This window comes from Vipera ursinii (genome assembly GCF_947247035.1).
Source record: "Vipera ursinii genome assembly, chromosome: 3".
NCBI lineage: Eukaryota > Metazoa > Chordata > Lepidosauria > Squamata > Viperidae > Vipera > Vipera ursinii.
Window position 1 is genome coordinate 5409627 of NC_139516.1, and position 23196 is coordinate 5432822.

General features: G+C 46.0%; 1 protein-coding gene across 1 annotated transcript in view; it reads left to right on the forward strand.

Moving 5' to 3' along the window:
• The window catches only part of TCEA2 (transcription elongation factor A2), a 32267-nt gene extending 14409 nt beyond the window's left edge, over positions 1-17858 (forward strand). The window contains exons 5-10 of the mRNA XM_083361047.1: positions 3295-3428; positions 8861-8917; positions 11299-11459; positions 12109-12255; positions 14164-14235; positions 16528-17858. Of these exons, the coding sequence (XP_083217173.1) occupies positions 3295-3428; positions 8861-8917; positions 11299-11459; positions 12109-12255; positions 14164-14235; positions 16528-16536 (580 nt within the window). The 3' untranslated portion in view covers positions 16537-17858. The remainder of the gene's footprint in view (positions 1-3294; positions 3429-8860; positions 8918-11298; positions 11460-12108; positions 12256-14163; positions 14236-16527) is intronic.
• Positions 17859-23196: the final 5338 nt, after the last annotated feature.

Consider the following 23196-nt stretch of genomic DNA (forward strand, 5'->3'; position numbering starts at 1 on the left):
ACGCCTGAGGCGTGACTGGAGTTGTCGTCCAATTGACGAGACCAGGGGTCTTCAAAAACTTGGCAACTTTTAAGACGTGTGGACTTCCGGAATTCCCCTCAGGGCTGGCTGAGGAATTCTGGGGCTTGTAGTCCACACGTCTTAAAGTTGCCAAGTTGGAAGACCCTTGGACTAGGGAGTGTTCCTGCGTGGGGAAACATGGCTCTAGGAAAGTGATTGTGTTTAAACTTTGCAAGTGACCCGTTCGTTATCAGCGTAAACATGTTTTCTTCAGTTTTAAGTATCTGCAGGGCTAAAGGTTCAGCAGATCCTTTGCACAGCAGGCGTTGAAGCGAAGGCATTAGCGGTGTGTTACATTACACGCATAGCCATGAATTAAATTCAACCAGCTTTGTGCTGCACCAGGTTGGTTAATACGTTTTGTGCACCCCCACTTGCCTTTTGAGGTATCTACTGTCCAGGTTCTGTTTTTGGGGGGAAATTCCTTACTTATCTTAGGAACACTAAACTGCTACCTATCGTAAGATAAGAAGCTTGCACATCCCAGCATCTGGAGCCCCTAAAATTGACCTACTTCACAGAGTAATTGGAAGGACCACTTTCAACCTGGACAGAAGTGAAATCTTGGCTCTACAGGCAGTCCTGAACTGTTTAAAGTTACAACGGCACTAAAAAAGCGACTTCTACCCAGTGCTCACACTTAAGACTGTCACAGCATGACCACAGTCACACGATCAACATTTGGGCACTTGGCAACTGGCATGTATGTACAACAGCTGCAGTGTCCCCAGGTCATGTGGTCACCACTGGTGACTTTCCCGCTGGCTTCTGACACGCAAAGTCAGTGGAGGATGGCAAAACACCTTGGAAAATTGGATCTGTGAACAACTGCCTTGCTTAGCAATGGAAATTCTGGTTTCAGTTGTGGTCATAAGTCGAGAACAACCAGCGTCGATGTTATAGAACAAAGGTCTTCAAACTTGGCAACCTTAAGACTTGTGGACTTCAACTCCCAGAATTCCTCAGCCACCCTAAGGTCTGGCTGAGGAATTCTGGGCGTTGAAGTCCACAAGTCTTAAAGTTGCCACGTTTGAAGACCCCTGTTATAGAAAGTTTATTCTAGAAACCACATGCCTTATGATCTCTTTTCTGAACAATTTGACAATTTGAAATGAACAGGAGCTGTGATCTCATGCTCACAAACACATCGTGAAGTTTACCGGAGTCCAAACGTTCCCTTTATTATCTTTTTTTTAAAAAAAACATTTTATTGATTTTCTAGTTTTACATTTAAGTATTTAAGAAGCACTGTGGCGGCTGAGTTAATAATTCAATGACATACAAGTATCTTTAGTACAAGTCTCAAACTACTACATTAAATATTTCCTCTCTTTTCCCCTTCGCATTTACTGTCTCCTGTTTAAAGTAATACCGTTCTTATTATATCAATTCAATAAAAATAACATGCTTACATTTATCAGTAATTTTCAGCTGATACATATCCTGGTTGTTTTAACATTCAGTCTTTATAGACAATCAATGTCCTAATTAGTTTTTCCCAATTTTTAGTTTTCGTTAATATTTAAATTTAACATTTAATATTTATAATTTCCAAGTTTTAAGTAATCAAAGTTCCCTTTATCACAATTCATCACAAAGTCTAATGTTCAAAATACACATCTATTCTATTCTATTTCTCACCATCTTACATCAACTAATTAATAATATAGTATAACATTCTTATTTTCTATTAATTTCCAAACGTCTTACATTTAGTAACCAAATTTTCTCTGGTTTCAACATCAAATACTTTCTCTTTTTTTCCTCTTAATGTCTACTATCTCATATATAAGCTAGTATAGTTTTTATTATATCCGCTAGGTTAAAAACATGTTTATTACATTTATCAGTGTATTTTTAGATTATATATATCTTAATTAGTTTTACATTCAACCTTTATAAACAAATCAATATTCAAATTTAACTTAATATTTATACTTCCAAGTTTTAAAGTTTTCTTTATCTCAGTTCATAACAAAATCTAGTATTCAAAGTACACATCTTGTCTTTATTATCTTTGATGGATCACTTTAGTTTCGTATAAAAAAAACTTGGGCCCTAATGCCATTGTATCGTTGGTTATTCTTCCCTCCCTCCTTGTTTTTCATAATATTTTTCATAAGAAAGCAGTCTGGACATAGACTCCAGATATTGGTTTAATCATTGATCCAATGATGTTGCGTAGAGTCAACCTGAAGAATTTTGTTGCATTCTCCCATTGCACGATCCACAATTTTGCTTATTATTTTGCTTGGTCACAGCAGGGTCCTTCTGAAACATCTTTGCGAATTAAAGTTTAGGTCTAAGATTGCTCAGGCCAGATAAAGGAAACCAGCTCTTTAGGCGTAGTGTTATCTGAGGAATTTCTTGTCTTAAAAATGGTTACTGGGCGAAAAAGCTTAACGTCGGATTAAATAAATGTTTTATGGAGAGGATCTGTTGGTTTGCTTGCTTTCCAGGCTAAGGGTTACCTTTACAGGAGCAATAGCCTTGTCCTGCTTAAAGGCTTCCCAGAAATACAGGTAATCCTTGACTTAGGACCATTCATTTAGTGACTGTTCGAAGTTACAACTACACTGGAAAAAGTGACATGAGCGTTTTTCACAGTTATGACCATTGCAGCATCCCCATGGCCAGGGGTAGGCCACCTTGTCTCTTTTATGACTTGTGGACTTCAACTCCCAGAATTCCTGAGCCAGCCACGCTGAGGGGAAAGGGAGAGGTTTCCAAGCTGAGCCATGCTGGCTCAGGAATTCTGGGAGTTGAAGTCCACGAGTCATGAAGGGGCCATAACTCCCCCATGCTGGCTCAGGAATTCTGGGAGTTGAAGTCCACAAGTCATGAAGGGGCCATAGTTCCCCCATGCTGGCTCAGGAATTCTGGGAGTTGAAGTCCACAAGTCATGAAGGGGCCATAGTTCCCCCATGCTGGCTCAGGATTTCTGGGAGTTGAAGTCCACAAGTCATGAAGGGGCCATAGTTCCCCCATGCTGGCTCAGGAATTCTGGGAGTTGAAGTCCACCAGTCATGAAGGGGCCATAGTTCCCCCATGCTGGCTCAGGAATTCTGGGAGTTGAAGTCCACAAGTCATGAAGGGGCCATAGTTCCCCCATGCTGGCTCAGGAATTCTGGGCGTTGAAGTCCACGAATCATAAAAGAGCCAAGGTTGCCTACCCCTGATCTAGAAATACAGAATTATCCCTCAAGATTCTGACAGGTTTGTTTTCTCTTTCAGCTCTATCAAAAGGCAGGAGTCCGTAAAAACTCCCACCACTCCCAAAATCACTACTTTCCCCCCAGTGCCCATCACCTGCGACACAGTTCGGAGCAAATGCCGAGAAATGTTAACTTCTGCTCTCCAGACAGACAGTAAGTTGCAGGAGAAATGAGTGTGGCACATTTCTCCTAATTTTTCCTTTTGCAAACCATTTCCCCCCCCTTCTATTCTAATAGTAAAAACTCCATTAAATACAAGCTGCATGTTACGTTTATCTCGTTCCTTGCTGGATTCAGGGTGAATAGCAATAGCACTTAGACTTATATACTGCTTCACAGATTCTGCAAGCAGTTTATAATAGAGTCAGCATATTGCCGCCGCCGCCGCCGCCACCACCACCAATTTTCTGGGTCCTCATTTTACCGACCTCGGAAGGATGGAAGGCTGAGTCTACCTTGAGCCTGGTGAGAAGTCTAACCACGGCACCACCACGGCTCTTAACTAATGAGTTAATTGTTTGCCATTGTACAGAAATATGTATAAATATGCTGCTTTACCGAGAGAAGAGAAGATTTGTATTTCACTGTCAAAATGTGGGTTCCTTGGCGCTCTTGAGTTTGGTTGCTTCCTTGCAGAGGTTTCATGACCCACTTAGGTAAAAGGAGATTGATGATGTTACCTACCTGGGTCATGAAATGTCTGCAAGACAGCCAACTTCAGAGAGCACCAAGTACCCCACATTTGTCCTCGTCCTCCTCCTCCTCCTCCTCCTCCTCCTCCTCCTCCTCCTCCATGAATGGTTGTAAGTTGAGGACTACCTATACAAGGGAATATTTGTAGCGGAGGGTTGAACGACGGGCTCCTTGGTGCTCTCTGAGCTTGGTTGTTTTCTTGCAGATCTTTCATGACCCAACTATTCAAGGTTTTGGTAATGGTTTTTAAAGCCCTACATGGCATGGGTCCAAAGTACCTCGGGGACCACCTGCTGCCGGCGTCAACTCCCCTCCGCCCTGTGCGTTCCCACAGAGAGGGCCTCCTCAGGGTGCCTCCGGTCAGAGAATGTCGGCTGGTGGCCCCCAGGGGGAGGGCCTTCTCTGTGGGCGCTCCGGCTTTATGGAATCCGCTGCTGGTTGAGCTCCGGATGGCACCGGACCTTCGCTCCTTCTGACGGGACTTGAAGACCTACCTATTTGAACAAGCCGGCCTGGCCTGATGGGAGATGCGTTGGGGTTTTTTATTGGGGATTTTTTACATTTTTCTACTGTTTTTAGTGCGGGCTCGTATTGAATTCTCTTTTCAATTTTTGTATTTTGTATTTTTATATATGCCCTGTTCACCGCCCTGAGTCCTTCGGGAGAAGGGCGGTATACAAATATAATAAACTTAAACTTAAACTAGGTAACATCATCAGTGCTAGAAGGAAATGAGGTTTGCAGAGAGGAGGAGGAGGAGGATTGTGGGGTCCTTGTTGCTCTCTGAGCTAGGTTGTTTTCTTACAGATCTTTCATGACCCAACTAGGTAACATCAGCAGTGCTAGAAGGGAATGAGGTTTGCAGAGAGGAGGAGGAGGAGGACTGTGGGGTCCTTGGTGCTCTCTGAGCTTGTTTTCTTGCAGACGTTTCACGACCCAACTAGGTAACATCATCAGTGCTAGAAGGAAGTTTGGTTTGCGGCGGAGGAGGAGTGGGGGGAGGAGGAGGACGGGAAGGAGGAGGAGGGGGAGGAGGGGGACTGTGGCATCCTTGATGTTCTCTGAGCTGGGTTGTTTTCTTGCAGACGTTTCATTACCCAGCTAGGTAATTTCATCATTCGTAGAAGCGTTCTTAAGTCGATTTACAGGTAGTCCTCGAATTACAAAAGTTTGTTTAGTGACTCTTCAGAGTTACAGCAGCACTGAAAACAGTGACCTACGACCATTTTTCACACTTGCGACTGTTGGAGCATCCCCATGGTCACGTGATCAAAAATTCAGGTGCTTGGCAACTGACTCATGTTTATGACAGTTGCCGTGTGATCAGCTTTTGCAAACCTCTGACCAGCAAGGTCAAGGGGGAAGGCAGATTTACCATGTGACTGTCTTAACAACCGCAGTGATTCACTTAACAACTGTGTGCAAGAAAGGTCTGGGCAGGGGCTGGGCAGGGGCAGGGGCCGTCAACAAAAATTTAATAGGAGGCCCCTGATTACTTTTTTATCGAAATTTTTTACGGGGTTGGGGAGAGGGGTGGGAGATGGGGGTTGTCTGGCTATGGGGGGTGGCCAATCAACCATGGCTCAGGCCAGACTTGGGTCTGACTGCGCGGGGGGAGAACAGGGTGTGGTTGTCTCCGGGGCTCATGAGCGGGTCGTGGGATTACCAATTCCCACGACGGGGAATGGCAGCAGGTGGATAGACAGGGGGCCGTATCGTTACCGGGAGGGCCGTCTCCGCTATTTGCAAGCGGTGAGGCGCTCCGACCCTCTGCTTCTTCCCCGAGGTTCCGGGAGCGAGGATGTGCAGCCTCCTGAGCTCCGGCTGGTGTACCTGAATGCCAGGTCCGTGGTTAACAAAGCTCCCCTTGTTAGGGATTTAGTTGAGGGTGAGCATGCGGACCTGGCTTGCATCACGGAGACTTGGTTGGGCCCAGAGGGTGGGGTCCCTTTGGTTGACCTTTGCCCACCAGGCTTCCGGGTGCTACACCGGCCACGAGCTCAAGGTAGGGGTGGGGGTGTGGCAGTGACTATCAGGGAGACCTTATGTCCGCGGGAGACCACCGTTCTTCAGATAGTCGGGTGTGAGTCTCTCTTTGTGAGATTTGGTTCTGGGGCGCAGTTGGGCTTGCTGCTGGTGTACCTTTCGCCTAGTCGCGCAGCGGCAGCCCTGCCCGAGCTGCTCGATATCCTCTCGGGGTTGGTGGTTGAGTTCCCCAAACTTATAGTTTTGGGAGACTTCAATCTACCATCCCTGGGAGGCTCATCTGAGCTAGCTCGGGAGTTCATGGTTTCCATGACGGCCATGGACCTGACGCAAGTAATTTCTGAACCAACTCATGAGGGAGGCCACACCCTTGACCTGATTTTTTATCTGGACGGTGGTTGGATGATCTTGGTGGGGGCTCTCCATTTATTATGCCCCTGTCATGGACCGATCATCACCTCCTGCGGCTGGTCTTCCGTTTTGCCACCCCCGCCGTGGGGGTACGGAGCCAATTAGATGGTACCGCCCCAGATGCTTAATAGTGCCTAGTGGAAGCCTGGGAAAGGGCAGCCACTGAGGCACTTGACCGGGTTGTACCCTTGCGGCCCCTGACCCGGCGCAGATCCCAGCGAGCTCCATGGTTCTCCGCGGAGCTCCGGGAGATGAAGCATCGGAAACGGGGCCTAGAGAGCTGCTGGAGGTCCAGCCGATCCGAATCCGACCGATTGTGGTTAAGAACCTATATTAGGTCTTATCTCGCAGCGATGAGGGCGGCGAGGTGTAATTACTTCTCTACCCTCATCGCGTCCGCAGATAATCGCCCGGCCGCCTTGTTTAGGGTGACTCGCTCACTTCTCAATCAGGAGGTGAGGGAGGATCCCTTGCAGGGTCGTGCCGAGGAATTTAGTCAACATCTGTCGGATAAAATCGCTCGGATTCGGACCGGTTTGGACTCCAGCTGGGCAGAGTCTGACGATCAGGACACGGGCAGTCTTGTCAATGTTATCTGGGAAGAGTTTGATTCTGTGACCCCTGATGAAGCGGACAGGATTATGGGGAGGCTGAGCTCCACCACATGTTTATTGGACCCGTGCCCTTCTTGGCTGGTTTATGCAGCTCGGGAGAGGACACGAGGCTGGTTCCAGGCAGTTATATCTGCTTCCTTGAGTGAGGGTAATTTCCCTGCCGTCTTGAAGGAGGCGGTGGTGAGACCTCTCCTCAAGAAGCCTGTCCTGGACCCAGCTGTGTTGAATAACTTTCATCCGGTCTCCAACCTTCGCTTTCTTGCGAAGGTTGTTGAGAGTGTGGTGGCGCATCAGCTCCCCCTGGTCCTGGATGAAGCGGATTATCTAGACCCGTACCAATCGGGTTTCAGGCCCGGGTACAGCACGGAGACGGCATTGGTCGCTCTGGTGAATGATCTCTGGAGGGCCCGGGACAGGGGATATTCCTCTGTCCTAGTCCTATTAGACCTCTCAGCGGCTTTCGATACCATCGACCATGGTATCCTGCTGCGGCGTCTCAGGGGATTGGGAGTGGGAGGCACAGTTCTTCAGTGGTTCTCCTCCTATCTCCTGGGACGTTCGCAGTCGGTGTTGGCAGGGGGGCAGAGCTCGACCCCTAGGACTCTCGTTTGTGGAGTTCCTCAGGGGTCGGTCCTCTCGCCTCTCCTGTTCAACATCTACATGAAACCGCTGGGTGAGATCATTTGTGGTTTTGGAGTTGGGTATCATCAGTATGCCGATGATACCCAACTTTTCTTTTCGACCCCAAACCACCCCAGTGATGCCCTCGATGTGATGTCCCGTTGCCTGGAGGCGGTTCGGGTCTGGATGGGGAGGAACAGACTTCAACTCAACCCTGACAAGACTGAGTGGCTGTGCATTCCGGCATCCCGGGACATTCAAAATGTTCCATCGCTTTCTATGGGGGGTGAGTCTTTACCCCCCGTGGATAGGGCTCGCAACTTGGGAGTCCTCCTAGATTCATGGCTTGCCTTAGAAGATCATATAGTGGCCGTGACTAGGGGGGCTTTCGCCCAGGTTTGCCTGGTGCGCCAGTTGCGGCCCTATCTGGACCGGGATGCCCTGTGTACGGTCACTCATGCGCTCGTGACCTCTCGCCTTGACTACTGTAATGCTCTCTACATGGGGCTTCCCTTGAAGACCACTCAGAGGCTCCAACTGGTACAGAATGTGGCCGCTAGAGTTGTCTTGGGAGTTTCCCGGTACTCCCATGTTACACCTTTGCTCCGCGAGCTGCATTGGCTACCAGTTGTCTTCCGGGTGAGGTTCAAGGTCTTGGTCATGATCTTTAAGTCCTTACATGGCATGGGTCCGGGATACCTCGAGGACCACCTGCTGCCGGCGTCAACTCCCCTCCGCCCAGTGCGTGCCCACAGAGAGGGCCTCCTCAGGGTGCCTCCGGTCAGGGAATGTCGACTGGTGGCCCCCAGGGGGAGGGCCTTCTCTGTGGGTGCTCCGGCATTATGGAACCAACTGCCGGTTGAGCTTCGGATGGCATCAGACCTCCGATCCTTCCGTCGCGGGTTGAAGACCCATTTATTTGAATTAGCTGGTCTGGCCTGATAGGGGTATATGGGTTTTTAATTGGTTTTTATTATTTTATCATTGTTGTATTTTAATTGGGCATTGGTTTAATTTTCTTTTAATTTTTGTACTGCTATTTATATATGCCCTGTGAACCGCCCTGAGTCCCTTGGGGAGAAGGGCGGTATAAAAATCTCAATAAATAAATAAATAAATAAATAAATAATATGGGGCAAAACTCACTTAGCAACTACCTGACTTAGCCACAGAAATTTGGGGCTCAGTTGTGGCCGTAAGTGGAGGACTGTGTGCAATACCTACTCTTAAATATTCCTATTATGCTCTTTTTTCTTATAGATGACTATGTGGCCATTGGGGCTGACTGTGAGCTACTTGCTGCCCAGATTGAAGAATATATCCTTTCGTTGTTTGTGGTGTCAGGAAACCAAACCAAAGAGATAATGATATTGTCCAGATGTTTTGGCCTGCAATCCCCTTACTCTCATTAGATGTCTGAAAGGCCTTGACAATTGAATCCCAAACATCTGAGGGCATCACCCCCCCCCCCAAAAAAACCAAAAGTTACAGGATTCTGACCAGAGGTTATTTCCAACAGAATATCTGAATTCTTATTTTGAAGGCCCTTTTGCAGACTCTCTATATCTTGCCATATGTTGAGACCCCAGAAAGAGTGCAGAGAAGAGCAACAAAAATGATTAGGGGACTGGGAGCCAAAACATATGAAGGACGGTTGCAGGAATTGGGTATGTCTAGTTTGGGTAATGGCAGAAAGTGAAGAGGAACTAAAGAGCCTCTTGTTACGAGTGAAGAAGGAGAGTGCAAAAGTTGTGTTGAAACTCAACATTAAGAAAACCAAGATCATGGCATCAATTCCTGGCAAATAGATGGGGAAGAAATGGAGATAGTGACAGATTTTATTTTCCTGGGCTCCAAGATCACCGCAGACGGGGACTGCAGCCAAGAAATTAAAAGACGCTCCTGGGGAGGAAAGCCATGGCAAATCTAGACAGCACACTAAAGAAGCTGTCGACAAAAGTGCGTATAGTCAAGGCTATGGTCTTCCCAGTTGCAATGTATGGCAGTGAAAGTTGGACCATAAGCAAGGCTGAGCGCCAAAGAATTGAGGCCTTTGAACTCTGGTGCTGGAGAAGACTCCTGCGAGTCCCTTGGACTGCAAGGCGATCAAACCAGTCAGTCCTAGAGGAGATCCACCCTGACTGCTCTTTAGAAGGCCAGATCCTGAAGCTAAAACTCAAATACTTTGGCCACCTAATGAGAAGGAAGGACTCACTGGAGAAGAGCCTAATGCTGGGAAAGATTGAGGGCAAGAGAAGAAGGGGACGACAGAGAATGAGGTGGCTGGATGGAGTCACTGAAGCAGGAGGTGTGAGCCTAAATGGACTCCAGAAGATGGTAGAGGACAGGAAAGCCTGGAGGAACGTTGTCCATAGGGTCACGATGGGTCGGACACGACTTCGCAACTAACAACAACAACTGAAAAAATATAAAACCCCAGTTAAAACTCCAATTAAAACTCGGCCTGGGCCGGAAAGCTCGAAGAGCCAGGTCTTCAGGTCTCGGTGAAATGATCGAAGGTCGGTTTGTTTGTTTTTTTGTAGGACTAGCAATGGAGCGTATTGTGCTGTGCTGTGTTGTACAGATAGTCTTTGGCTGATGATAGTTCATTTAGTGTAACTCTTTCCTAATACTTTGAACTATATCTGTATGATACTGGTGCAGATTAAATTAAATTAATAACAATAGTAATAATAATAAAGTTGGAAGGGACCTTGGAGGTCATCTAGTCCAACCCCCCTGCTCAGGCAGGAAACCCTATTCCATTTCAGACAAATGGCTGTCCAGTCTCTTCTTAAAAACTTCCAGTGTTGGAGCACTCACCGCTTCTGGAGGCAGGTTGTTCCAGGTTGTTAATTGTCCTGACTGTCAGGAAGTTTCTCCTTAGTTCTAGGTTGCTTCTCTCCTTGATCAGTAAAAAAGATGTTGAGACTCTAGTCTAGAAAGAGTGCAGAGAAGAGCAACAAAGAAGATCAGGGGACTGGAGGCTAAAACATATAAGGAATGATTGGTGGAATTGGGTATGTCTGGTCTAATGAAGAGAAGGGCAAGGAGGGACATGATAGCAGTCTTCCAATCTCTCAGGGGCTGCCCCAAAGAAGAGGGAGTCAAGCTATTCTCCAAAGCATCTGAAGGTAGGACAAGAAACAACAGATGGAAACTAATCAAGGAGAGAAGCAACCTAGAAATAGGGAGAAACTTTCTGACAGTGAGGACAATTAACCAGTGGGACAACCTGCCTCCAGAAGCGGTGAATGCTCCAACACTGGAAGTTTTAAAGAAGACATTGGACAACCATTTGTCTGAAATAGTATAAGGTTTCCTGCCTCAGCAGGGGGTAGGACTAGATGACCTCCAAGGTGCCTTCCTTGTATTCTATTCTATTCTGTTCTGTTCTGTTCTGCTCTATTCTATTCTATAACGTGACATGGTTGCTTCTCCTTGATGAGTTACTATCCGTTGCTTTTCTCGTCCTACCTTCGGGTGCTTTGGAGAATAGCTTGACTCCCTCTTCTTTGGGGCAGCCCCTGAGACATTGGAAGACTGCTATCCTGTCCCCCCTCATCCTTCTCTTCATTAGACTAGACAGACCCAATTCCAGCAACCGTTCCTCGTATGTTTTAGCCTCCATAGACATTCCTGATGTGTTGATAAGATTCTGGCTGGAGCCTCTTGGTGTTGGTGATCCTTAATGGCAGCTGAACTCGTATTCCAAGATGTGAAGAACACAGACTTGAAGTATAAAAATCGGATCAGAAGTCGCCTCTCCAATCTCAAGGACTCCAAGAACCCGGATCTCCGAAAGAACGTCTTGTGTGGAGTGATCACCCCTGAACAAATTGCAGTGATGACCTCAGAGGTGAGGTGGGGAGGCTAAAACACTGGTTCTCAACCTGTGTTCTAGGGACTCCTGGGTGTGTGTTTGGTTGTGTGTGTCTGCGATGTCACGGGGGTGGTGGTGGTGGTCTAGGAAGTCTTCGAAGAAATGTTATGCTTTAAATCTTCGGATAAGTCTTGGGGGTCCGTGGTCACAAAAGGTTATTTAAAGGGGTCCCACGGTAAAGAAAAAGTGGGTTTAAAACACCCGTATTGGATCCATTCAATCTGTTGCTGGTCTAGTAGAGTCCTCCGGAGTTTCCACTGAGAAGCAAAACTACAGGTAGTCCTCGACTTACAACCGCACTAGAGTCCAAAATGCCTGTTGCTAAGCAGGAGACGTTGCGAAGTGAATCTTTGTCCCGTTTCGTGACTTTTATTGTCACGTGTGTTGAGCAAAACACGGCAGTTGTTCAGCCAGTAACATGGAATTTAGAATCCATGTACATTGGGACACCTGGAGACGAGGAATTGCAAGGTTTAGGGCAGGTGGCGTTGCCAGTATTTTTTTTTTTTTAATCTCCGTAGAGACCCTTCAACGTTTAAAATGTTTCTGTGTTCTAGCTTCAAAGGTTGCTGCCCCGTTTGCCTGCTGGGTACTGAAGTGACCCTTTGTGTTCTTTCCTGGACAGGAAATGGCCAGCAACGAACTGAAAGAGATCCGCAAAGCCATGACGAAGGAAGCCATCCGGGAACATCAGATGGCCAAAACTGGAGGGACCCAGACAGACCTTTTCACTTGTAACAAGTGCAAGAAAAAGAACTGCACCTACACTCAGGTGAGGTTTCACGGGCTTTCTTGATCACGTTTAAAACCGCTCAAAATCTCCCTTCCCCCAGAGGGAACCTGGTGTTGTGATTCCTCGCCAGCCAGTGGATCCGGCAGCTGAGTCTGAGGACTCAGAGGAGGAGGAGGAGAGGCCTGGAGCGACAGAGTCAGAGGAAGGCTCTGAGGAGCTCCGAAACTTACAGTCGGACGAGGAGCCTGGCCCCTCTACTCTCTCCCAGGCTGAGACACGGCTGTGCTGGGACTCTGAGTTGGACAGGGATGAAGCACAGCTGGGAAATATCCAGGATGCAGGAAGGTGCAGGCAAGAGAAGCGAGTAGGACAGAGGAAGGCAATGGGGCGGCTCCAAAGGCAAAGGAGAAGGCATTAGGAAGCCACGCCTGGGCTGCATTATAAAAGGGAAGATGAGGGAGGTGCTGGTTGCCGAAGGCCGCTGTTCGTGTTGAGGATCGAGTTTCTGGGGACTGTGTTTGTTTGCCTTGGACGTTGACTCAGGTCTGTGAGAATAAAAGGGATTGGTTTTTCCTTGCGGTTCCTGCCTGTTTCTTGGAAGAGGGGTTTCTCCTGAGCATAACCAGGACTCACGTGGGCTGGGACAGAATGCCTGGGCGGTCTGCAAACGTTAAAAAAAAAAACCCCTATCAAAGTTAAAATCATACCAGTGCAATTGGAAAACCTTACGTAGGGCAAGAATGCAAGCGGTCCTCGGCTTACAACCGCAAACGAGCCCAATATTTCTGTTGCTAAGCGAAACGGTTGTGAAGTGAGCTTTGCCCCGTTTTACGACCTTTCTGGCCACAGCCGTTAAGTGGATCACTGCAATTGTTAAGTTAGTGACACGGTTGCTCGGGGAAATCCCACTACCCGCTTGACTTTGCCTGTCAGTGAGGGGGTCCCAAAAAGGAATCACATGATCCCGGGGCACAGCAACCGTCGTAAATACATGCCGGTGGCCGAGCGTCTGAATTTTGATAACGGGACCGAGGGGGTGTTGGAAGGGCCGGAAGTACGGAAAATGGTCCTAAGTCACTTTTTTTCAGTGCCGTTGTCAGTTCAAACGGTCACTAAGTTGAGGACTACCTATAGCTAATAATAATAATAATAATAATAATAATAATAATAATAATAATAATAATAATATAAAATAATAATAATAATAATAATAATAATAATAATAATAATAATAATAATAATAATAATAATAATAATAATAATAATAATAATAATAATAATAATTTTATTTGTATACCGCCCTTCTCCCGAAGGACTCAGGGCGGTGAACAGGGCAAACATATAAAAGTACAAAGATACAAAAGTTAAAAAAGAATTAAACGAAATGCCCAAGCTAAAACAATAGGTAAATATATTTACAACAACAATAAAATCCCAACCCATCCCCCATCAGGCCAGGCCGGCTTGTTCGAACAAATAACTCTTCAGATAATAATAATAATAATAATAATAATAATAATAATAATAATAATAATAATAATAATAACAACAACAACAACAACAACAACAAACAACAACAACAAAACAACAATATAATAAATAATAATAATAATAATAATAATAATAATAATAATAATAATAATAATAATAATAATAATAATAATAATAATAAAGTTGGAAGGGACCTTGGAAGTCATCTAGTCCAACCCCCTGCTCAGGCAGGAAACCCTATACCAGGGGTAGGCAACCTCGGCTCTTTTATGACTCATGGACTTCAACTCCAAGCTGGCTCAGGAATTCTGGGAGTTGAAGTCCATGAGTCATAAAAGAGCCGAGGTTGCCTACCCCTGCCCTATACCATTTCAGACAAATGGCTGTCCAGCCTCTTCTGAAAAAATTACAAATATGGAACCTGACTGAGGCCTACCCTATGTTTGATTCCCGCAGGTGCAGACCCGAAGTTCGGATGAGCCAATGACAACCTTTGTGGTGTGCAACGAATGTGGAAATCGCTGGAAGGTAAGCCATCTCTATGCCTGGAGGTGACCTATGAGCCTGGCGCAGGTAGGCCTCGACTTACGACTTGTTAAGTGAATTTTGCCCCGTTTTACGACCTTTCATGCCACGGTTGTTAAGTGAATTACTTGCAGTTGTTAGGTTAGCAACCCGGTGAAGATGCTAAGTGAAACTGAAGTTAAGTGAAACTGGCTTCCCCACTTTGCTTGTCAGGAGGTGGTAGAAGGGGATCACGTGACACCCTTTTCTCCCTCTCCTCCCCCCCCCCACAGACAGCGCAACCATCATAAATATGAGTCAGTTACCAAGGATCTGAATTTCTGGCCATAGTTGTTAAAATGCATCACTGCAGTGGTTAGGTTGGTAGTTGTTGTTGTTGTTATTATTATTATTATTATTATTATTATTATTATTATTATTATTATTATTATTAATTAAATTTGTATACCGCCCTTCTCCCGAAGGACTCAGGGCGGTTAACAGGGCATATATAAATTAACAATACAAAAATTAAAAGGAATTAAACAAATGCCCAATTAAAAATTACAATAACAATAAAAACAATAAAAGACCCATTAAAAAACCCTAACATTCCCCATCAGGCCAGACCAGCTAGTTCAAATAAGTTAGTCCTCAACTTACAACAGTTCATTTAGTGACCATGCAACGTTACAACGGCACTCAGAAAAAGTGGCTTATGACCGTTTTCCGCACCCCCGTTGCAGCCTCCCCTGGTCACTTGATCAAAATCCACACCCTTTGCAAATGACCCCTATTTATGACGGTTGCAGTATCCCGGGGGGGGGGTGTCATGCGATCCCCCTTTTGCGACCTTTCGATAAGCCGGATTCACTTAACGACTGGGTTCCCAACTTAAGAACTGGATTGATTGACTGGTACCCACCGTGGCTAGAAAGATCGTGAAAGATCACTTAACAACTTTCTGACTTAGCGACATCAACTTTGGGCTCAAACTCTGGTCGTAAGTCGAGGACTACCTGTAAAACACTCGTTAAAACGAATTTGGCTTCCCCTATTGACTCTTGCTTGTCGGAAAGTCGCAAAAGGGGTCTTGTGACCCCGGGACACTGCGACCGTCATAAAATATGAGTCAGTGGCCAAGCTTCTGAATTTTGATCACGTGACCACGGAGGATGCAGCAACGGTTGTGTGAGTGTGAAAAACGGTCAGGGGTCACTTTCCTCACTGCCGTTGCCGTTCAGCGTTTGAACGGTCGCTAAGCAAACTGTTGTAAGTTAAGACCTACCTGTATTCTGTTTTTGGTTTAGGAGTTGAGATAAGCACTACAAAGCGGCATTTATTTATTTATTTGTTTGTTTGTTTGTTTTATATACCGCCCTTCTCCCGGAGGACTCAGGGCGGTGTACAGAGCAATAAAGTAAGAATACAATAAAGCAATAAAGTGAGAAAATTTTAAAACCCAAATCCATCAGGCCAGGCCGGCTTGTTGGAATAGATAAGTTTTTAGATCACGCCGGAAGGAGCGAAGGTCAGGGGCCATCCGGATTTCAGCTGGTAAGCGGTTCCAGAGGATTGGCGCACCCACCGAGAATGCTCTCCCCCTGGGGGCCACCAGCCGACATTCTCTGACTGGTGGCACCCTGAGGAGGCCCTCTCTGTGGGAGCGCACAGGTCGGAGGGGTGTTGACGCTGGCAGTAGGTGCTCCCGTAGGTAATCCGGACCCATGCCATGTAGGGCTTTGTATGTCATCACTAGCACCTTGAATTTCACCCGGAAGGCAACTGGAAGCCAGTGCAGCTCACGAAGCAGAGGTGTAATATGGGAGTATCGGGAGACCCCCAAAAGCACTTGTGCAGCTGCACTCTGCACCAGCTGAAGCTTCCGAGTGGTTCTCAAGGGCAGCCCCATGTAAAGAGCGTTGCAGTAGTCAAGAGGAGAGGTCACAAGTGCATGGGTGACTGTACGCAAGGCATCCAGGTCCAGATAGGGTCGCAGCTGGCGCACCAGACGAACCTGGGCGAAGGCCCCTCTAGACACAGCTCCTATGTGATCTTCTAAGGAGAGCTATGAATCTAAGAGGACACCCAGATTGCGAGCCTTATCTACGGGGGGTAATAACTCGCCCCCGATATTAAGAGATTTAAGTCCTCCGTTCCCCTTCAGCAGAATAAAAATAAGTTGGAAGGGACCTTGGAGGTCATCTAGTCCAACCCCCTGCTCAGGCAGGAAACCCCTGCCTATACCCTATATAAGAGGCTTTTTTTGTGCAGTTGTTTGCTTCTGTCTCTAAATCTCCTTTCCCCTTCTTACAGTTCTGCTGAAACCTCACCGAGGGGAGCAGCCACAGCTGGTTCGGAGCCCAAGCTCTGCCACGGACTCTTGCAGTACCGCCAGCAGATTTTTTTTTTATTTTTTATTTTTATTTTTTTGGTCCTGTTTTGTCACCGAGTTTTGCTTTGTGCTCTGTACCCATCACCGAGGCGAGGAGGGCCCGGCTGCCTGCACACCTGTGGGAAGTATCAGTGGCTGGGAAGGGAGGCCGCCGGGATGGCACCGGATGGGAAAGTTTTCCTGGGACCAAACCAGCTTATTGTTGAGAATGTGGAAACGGCGGTTTTTGTTCTTGTTTTGTTTCGTTTCTCTTAAGCGGCCAGGCGTCTGGCGTTGAGCCTCAAAGCGTACAGAAGTCTCGTTGGCTTCTCGAAAGCTAAAACCAGTGTTAAGCCAACTCCCCAGTCCTGGGTTCCGTTTTCCAGGATGACATTTTCTGCTTTCATTGCACGGTTTTGAAAGCTGTGGGGCTCCCAGCCCCTCTGCCGGAAAAAAAAAAAGTATTACTCATCCTGCTTTTCATTTTGTTTGGGGAGCTGGAAAGAATAGGAAACAGAGCGAAAAGGTGTTTTGTTTTGTTCTTTCTTTTCAAATCGGTTGCAATATACATTGATTTCCCGTGGCTGGGTTGTAAAACAAAACATCTGTCAAAAGTGGGCTGCTGTCGTTCGGAGATGAAAAGCGTGGGCTTTTCAAAAGACAACTAGGAGGAGAGGAAAAAAAATAGTGTTCAAAATTCGGAAGCGTTTCTAGGAAAATAGCTTTAATTTCAGCCGACTCTCCGCAATTGGGTGGGAGGGAAAAAAAAATTAAAAAAAAGCAAGAGATGAATTTCTTGCTGCCTTTGAAAGTTTGCAGCTTGCAGACTTTGGGGAAATGCCATGTGTAACATGGAGACACGTCGGCTTGCATCCCTATTGACTGTTATGTGTGTGAAATCCCTAACCTGCATTCTCTGTGTGTGTGTGTGTGTTAGGAATACAACTGCCCTCTGCTAATTGCATCTGCACACCAATTTCCGTTTTCCACATAGGACAAGTCTCTGCTTTGTGAACCCTCACAGATACACACCAAGGTGAAAAGAGAGCCATTTTATACTTGATGAAGTGGGTAATTTGGCCTGCGTGCCCATGCCTATCCACACCTTCAAGTGCAAGTGTTACTAACACAAAAATATTTTGAGTTTGTTAAATGAAAAATCCTGGGGGGTGGCGGGGTGAGGGCAGGAAAAGGGAGACGTTTGCTTAGGCTGGTGGTATCGAACTCCTGTGCAAGATCTCAGAAAAAGGGTTGAAATACAAGATTTTGAACCAGTGTGCCTCAAACGTTCAGACAGGTGGACTTCATCTCCCAGAATTCCCCAGCCAGCAGGGCTGGCTGGGGAATTCTGGGAGTTGAAGTCCACCTGTCTGAAAGTTTGCCAAATTTGAGAAACACTGTTTTAGACCTTCCCCTCCAGTCAGCCAAGGTAGCTAAGCTTACCAGGCAAATGAGAGCCTGAGGAATCAATTCGTGATTTAGGAAAGATGGTTAACCCAAAGGAACTCGGATTGTACCTTTGCTGCATCATCTCATTAATCCGACCCTCTCATTTTATTTTAAATTTTATTTTCTGTGTTCCGTGTACAGTCGCAAATGCAAAATAATAATAATAAAAAAACATTCCTTCACGAAGAACACGGCGATCTGCTTTTAATGCAGTGCACCCTCCGTGCCAGTTGAAAAACGTCAATTTTGGGGGGTGGGGGTGGAAATTAAAATTGGGAAAAATCCCGAGCTTTTGTGTGTTGATGTCCACTCTTCTATCAGCCTATTGCCTCAACTACCACTTATTTCAAACCCTGCCAGGTTGCACAGCACACTTTCTCTAAGCTTGGTGGTTTTTTAACTATGGTTGGTCTTGGTTTGTGTGCCTCAATCTATCTTATAGTACTGGTAGTCCAACTTAACAAGCGTTCGTTTAGTGACCGTTCGAAATTACGACAGCAGTGAAAACAGTGGGCTTATGACCGTTTTTCACACTTAATGACCGTTGTGGCATCCCCAGGGTCACGTGATCAAAATTCGGAAGCCTGGCAAACTGGCTCGTATTTACGACGGTTGCAGCGTCCCGGAGTGTGTGTGTGTGTGTCACGTGATCCCCTTTTGCGACCTTCTGACAAGCAAAGTCGATGGGGAGGCCGGAATCACTTAACAACCGGGTTACTAACTGAACCGCTGCAGTAATTCGCTTTGAACAACTGTGGCAAGGAAGGTCGCAAAATGCAGCAAAACCTGACTGTCTGGCTTAGCCGCAGAAATTTTGGGCTGAATTTCGGGTGGCAAGTCCAGGACGAGCTGTGGTAAGCTTGTGGCTCCACTGCATTGATGTAAACACAGATAATAGATTACCTCAGTGAGCAGGCCGAACTTGTTGTGTGACCGCAAATGCTACTTATTTGTGTTCAGTTGAACATGAGACAATACAATCTGCAGTTCTGAGGTGATTTGTCACCTCAGCTGAACGTGGTTTGAAACGCCTCAGACGGGAAGATCTGAAACCATGAGTGAAGAGGGGCGTATTGGAAAAGGCCCAGATGGGGCCCTTTGTGTGCTGCCTCATTTTTTAAGCCAATTTTTTTCCCCCCACACTCGGCCTCTTGAAGATGGGTGGACTTCAACTCCCAGAATTCCTCAGCCAGCCATGTTGGCTAGGGAATTCTGGGAATTGAAGTCCACCCATCTTCAAGTAGCCGAGTCTGAAAAATAGCATTTTAAGCCATCAGATCTGGTAAGGAATGTATGAAGAGGGCTAAAATATATATATATTTCCCGGAGTATCTTTTCTTCTAGAATTTTTTTTTCCTCTCTGCTGCCGTGCCAGCATGGCCGTTTGGCAGTTGCAGAATCTCTCCTTTGAGAGCTGACTTAAGTCGAAGTTCAAACCAGCATTGGAAAAAGGAAAACTGATGGCTACATTCACCCAATGTATTTAATCCATTCTTTGAAGATTCACACCAAAACCTAATATGGGTAAAATTAACTTTGGCTACTTAGATTTTGGGGAGTCTTAGTGGCTTATTCCAGTGAAGGCTGTTTGGTTAGTCTGGGGGTCTTCACATTTGGCCCTTTTCTGACTTGTGGACTACGACTCCCAGAATTCCTCAGCCAGGCACGCGTGCCTGGCTGAGGAATTCTGGGAGTCAAAGTCCACAAGTCAGAAAAGGGCCAAATGTGAAGACTCCTGGGTTAGTCACTGGTGAATGCATTATAGGGATCCAACAAATATAATTTAACTCAGTTACAGGCAGTCCTTGACTTACAACCATTTGTTTAGTGACTGTTACAATGGCACTGAAAAAAGTGACAATTTTTCACACTTAGGACCGTTGCAGCACCTCCCTGGTCACTTGATCAAAAAATAGGCGCTCGGCAAATGGTTCATATTTGTGACGGTGGCAGCGTCCCCGGGGTCACGTGATCCCCTTTTGCGACCTTCCGACAAGCAAAGTCAATGAAGAAGCCAGATTCCCTTAACAATTGTGTTACTAACAATTGCAGTGATTCATTTAACACCTATGGCAAAAGAAAGGTGGTCAAATGACGCAAAGTCACCTAAGAATTGCCTGGCTTAGCAGTGCGAACTTTGGGCTCAATTTTGGTCGTAAGTCGAGGACTACCTATAATCTAGTTATTATCCTATGGACCTATGTGAACAAGCCACGTCCTGCCTAATAAAGGAACGAAGAGAACAGGATGTTCTCAAAATCCAGGTTTATATGTGTGGTTATCCCCGTTCTTCCCCCCGCCCTCAAAAATATGTAACATATCAGATAAAAGACTTTCTGACTGTTAGCCAAATCAAGCTTTGGCTTGGCTCTCTTTGACATCATTCTGTTTTAAATGAAGCCGTGAAATCGAACAGGATTGGGCTTTATATCTCTCAGAAACAAAGCTTGAAATATAGGATTGGTTTGATAGAATCTCTGATGGGACAAAAGTAAGCCGATAATTTGTCAAGCTTTGGCTACGTATTCAAACATTCCCTTCTTGCCCGTCGTTTCAACGGCGAAGTGAAAAGCCATCGGAAATGTAGAAATATCTTTTCTCTGTTACTCTTTCCAAGAGAACTTTCACCTCAAAAGCTACAACGGATGCTTCTTTTGTTTTGAGTGGAAAAGTCCCTTTACAAAAAAAAAAAAAAGAAAACAAAAAAAGGATGCTGAAATTTTGCAGGAGGAAAGATGGGTCCAATCTATAGAGAGGAAAGGGTTTGACATCACAATCACAACCCACAAATCACCGGGGGCCACTAATGGCCACTGTCGGGGTGCGCAATGTGGCCAGATTTCCACAGCGATTTTGTTTCTGTGCCAACTTGAGAAAATGCCAAATATGGCAACTCTAGCATGTGAGTCTGCAGATCCACTCTCAAGTTTACTGTTTATATATTTTGCAAAAAAATAAAATAAACATATTTACCATATCCCAGAGCGTTTTCATTTTTACTGGAGCTACTCAAGATGGGGAAAATGATCTGACACATTCAGCTAACGATGAAGTTTAGCTATTTCGCAGTACTTCAAAGATGGTGGAGCTGGGATCGCGGGATAGGAATTGAAAAGGATCCCAAAAGGTTTTGCAACTATGATCCTGCACCAAAACAGCCTTTTCAGTTTCAAATATTAGCAAGCCTTTTCCACTTAATTAATTCCAATTCAAATACTCTTTTTTATGTTTAAGATCTGTGCTTGGAAGTGTCTGCCTTTAAAAAAAATTGCAGATACCAGAATACAGGTAGTCCTCGACTTACAACTGTTTGTTTAGCGACCGAAGTTACAATGGCGCTGAAAAAAAGTGACTTGCAGCCAGCCAACCCTTGTACTTAAAACTCTTGCACCATCCCGTCACATGATCAAAATGTGGGCGTTTGGCAACCGGTTTGTAATTACGGGGCTAGCAGCGTCCTGGCATTTACATGTCCTTTCCAGCTGGCTTGCGACAAGCAAAGTCAGTGGGGGAAGCCAGATTCGCTTGACGACTCATTCACTTAACGACTGCAGTGATTTGCTTCAGCTGTGATGCACTTAACCGCTTCCTTGCTTAGCGATAAGACGTTCTGGTCCCGATTGCAGTCATTAAGTCGAGGATTATCTGTAGCATCAGGAAGATCCCATGACTGAATTATCAAAAAGGTCACGAGACTTACAAACATGATGGACTGGCTTCCATTACAGTCGTAAGTCGAGGATTATCTGTACACGTACGTGGAAGATGGGCAGTAGTCGCCCTAATAGTCAACTCGAATGGCAATGAAAGCAATTTGCATCTGTGCTACTAACTTGCAAATAAAATGAGGTGTTTTCCCCATTCTAGCTTATCAGCCATGGTTATCCTTCTGCCGAGGAACCTCATTCTTCCTTAGTTATCTATTTGTTGTTGTTGTTAGTTGCAAAGTCGTGTCCGACCCATCGCGACCCCATGGACATTCCTCCAGGCCTTCCTGTCCTCTACCATCTTCTGGAGTCCATTTAGGCTCATGCCTCCTGCTTCAGTGACTCCATCCAGCCACCTCATTCTCTGTCGTCCCCTTCTTCTCTTGCCCTCAACCTTTCCCAGCATTAGGCTTTTCTCCAGTGAGTCCTTCCTTCTCATTAGGTGGCCAAAGGATTTGAGTTTCAGCTTCAGGATCTGGCCTTCTAAAGAGCAGTCAGGATTGATCTCCTCTAGGACTGACCGGTTTGATCGCCTCGCAGTCCAAGGGACTCGCAGGAGTCTTCTCCAGCACCGTAGTTCAAAGGCCTCCATTCTTTGGCGCTCAGCCTTTCTTATGGTCCAACTTTCGCAGCCATACATTGCAACTGGGAAGACCACAGCCTTTACTATACACACTTTCGTTGGCAGGATGACGTCTCTGCTTTTTAGTGTGCTGTCTAGATTTGCCATGGCTTTCCTCCCCAGGAGCAAGTGTCTTTTAATTTCTTGGCTGCAGTCCCCATCTGCGGTGATCTTGGAGCCCAGGAAAATAAAATCTGTCACTACCTCCATTTCTTCCCCATCTATTTCCCAGGAATTGAGAGCGCCGGATGCCACGATCTTGGTTTTCTTAATGTTAAGTTTCAAGCCAACTTTTGCACTCTCCTTCTTCACCCGCAACTAGAGGCTCTTTAGTTCCTCTTCAGAGTTATATATTTACCCTTCCATTATTTTTTTGAAAAATTCCACTTGAGCCACAATGGTCTGGATTTGGCTTAACAAAAGTGTGTGAACCAGTCATTTGTAAATCATGTTAATGGCTTGGCAGGGCATGCCAACCAAGCTCTATTGAACGGGACTGAAATCACGAGATCCTGTGACCCCAGCTTGTAAAATGATGTGATGCTCATGGGCGTGTCAGCTTTAATCTACGTTTTCCACGTAGCCCAGGGATCACAAAACGTGGCAACTTTAAGGCTTTTGGACTTCGACTCCCAGAATTCCTCTGCTAGCCACGCTGGCTAGGGAATTCTGGGAGTTGAAGTCCACACATTTCGAAGTTGCCGAGTTTGGAGACCCGATACACTCTATGGCATAGGACAGAATTGTGAAAATTAATATCCGTTATCCATAAGCTGCTTGTATTCCCTGCCATCTCTGTCCAGCATTAAGGAAGCCAGTTAGTTCTAGAGAAG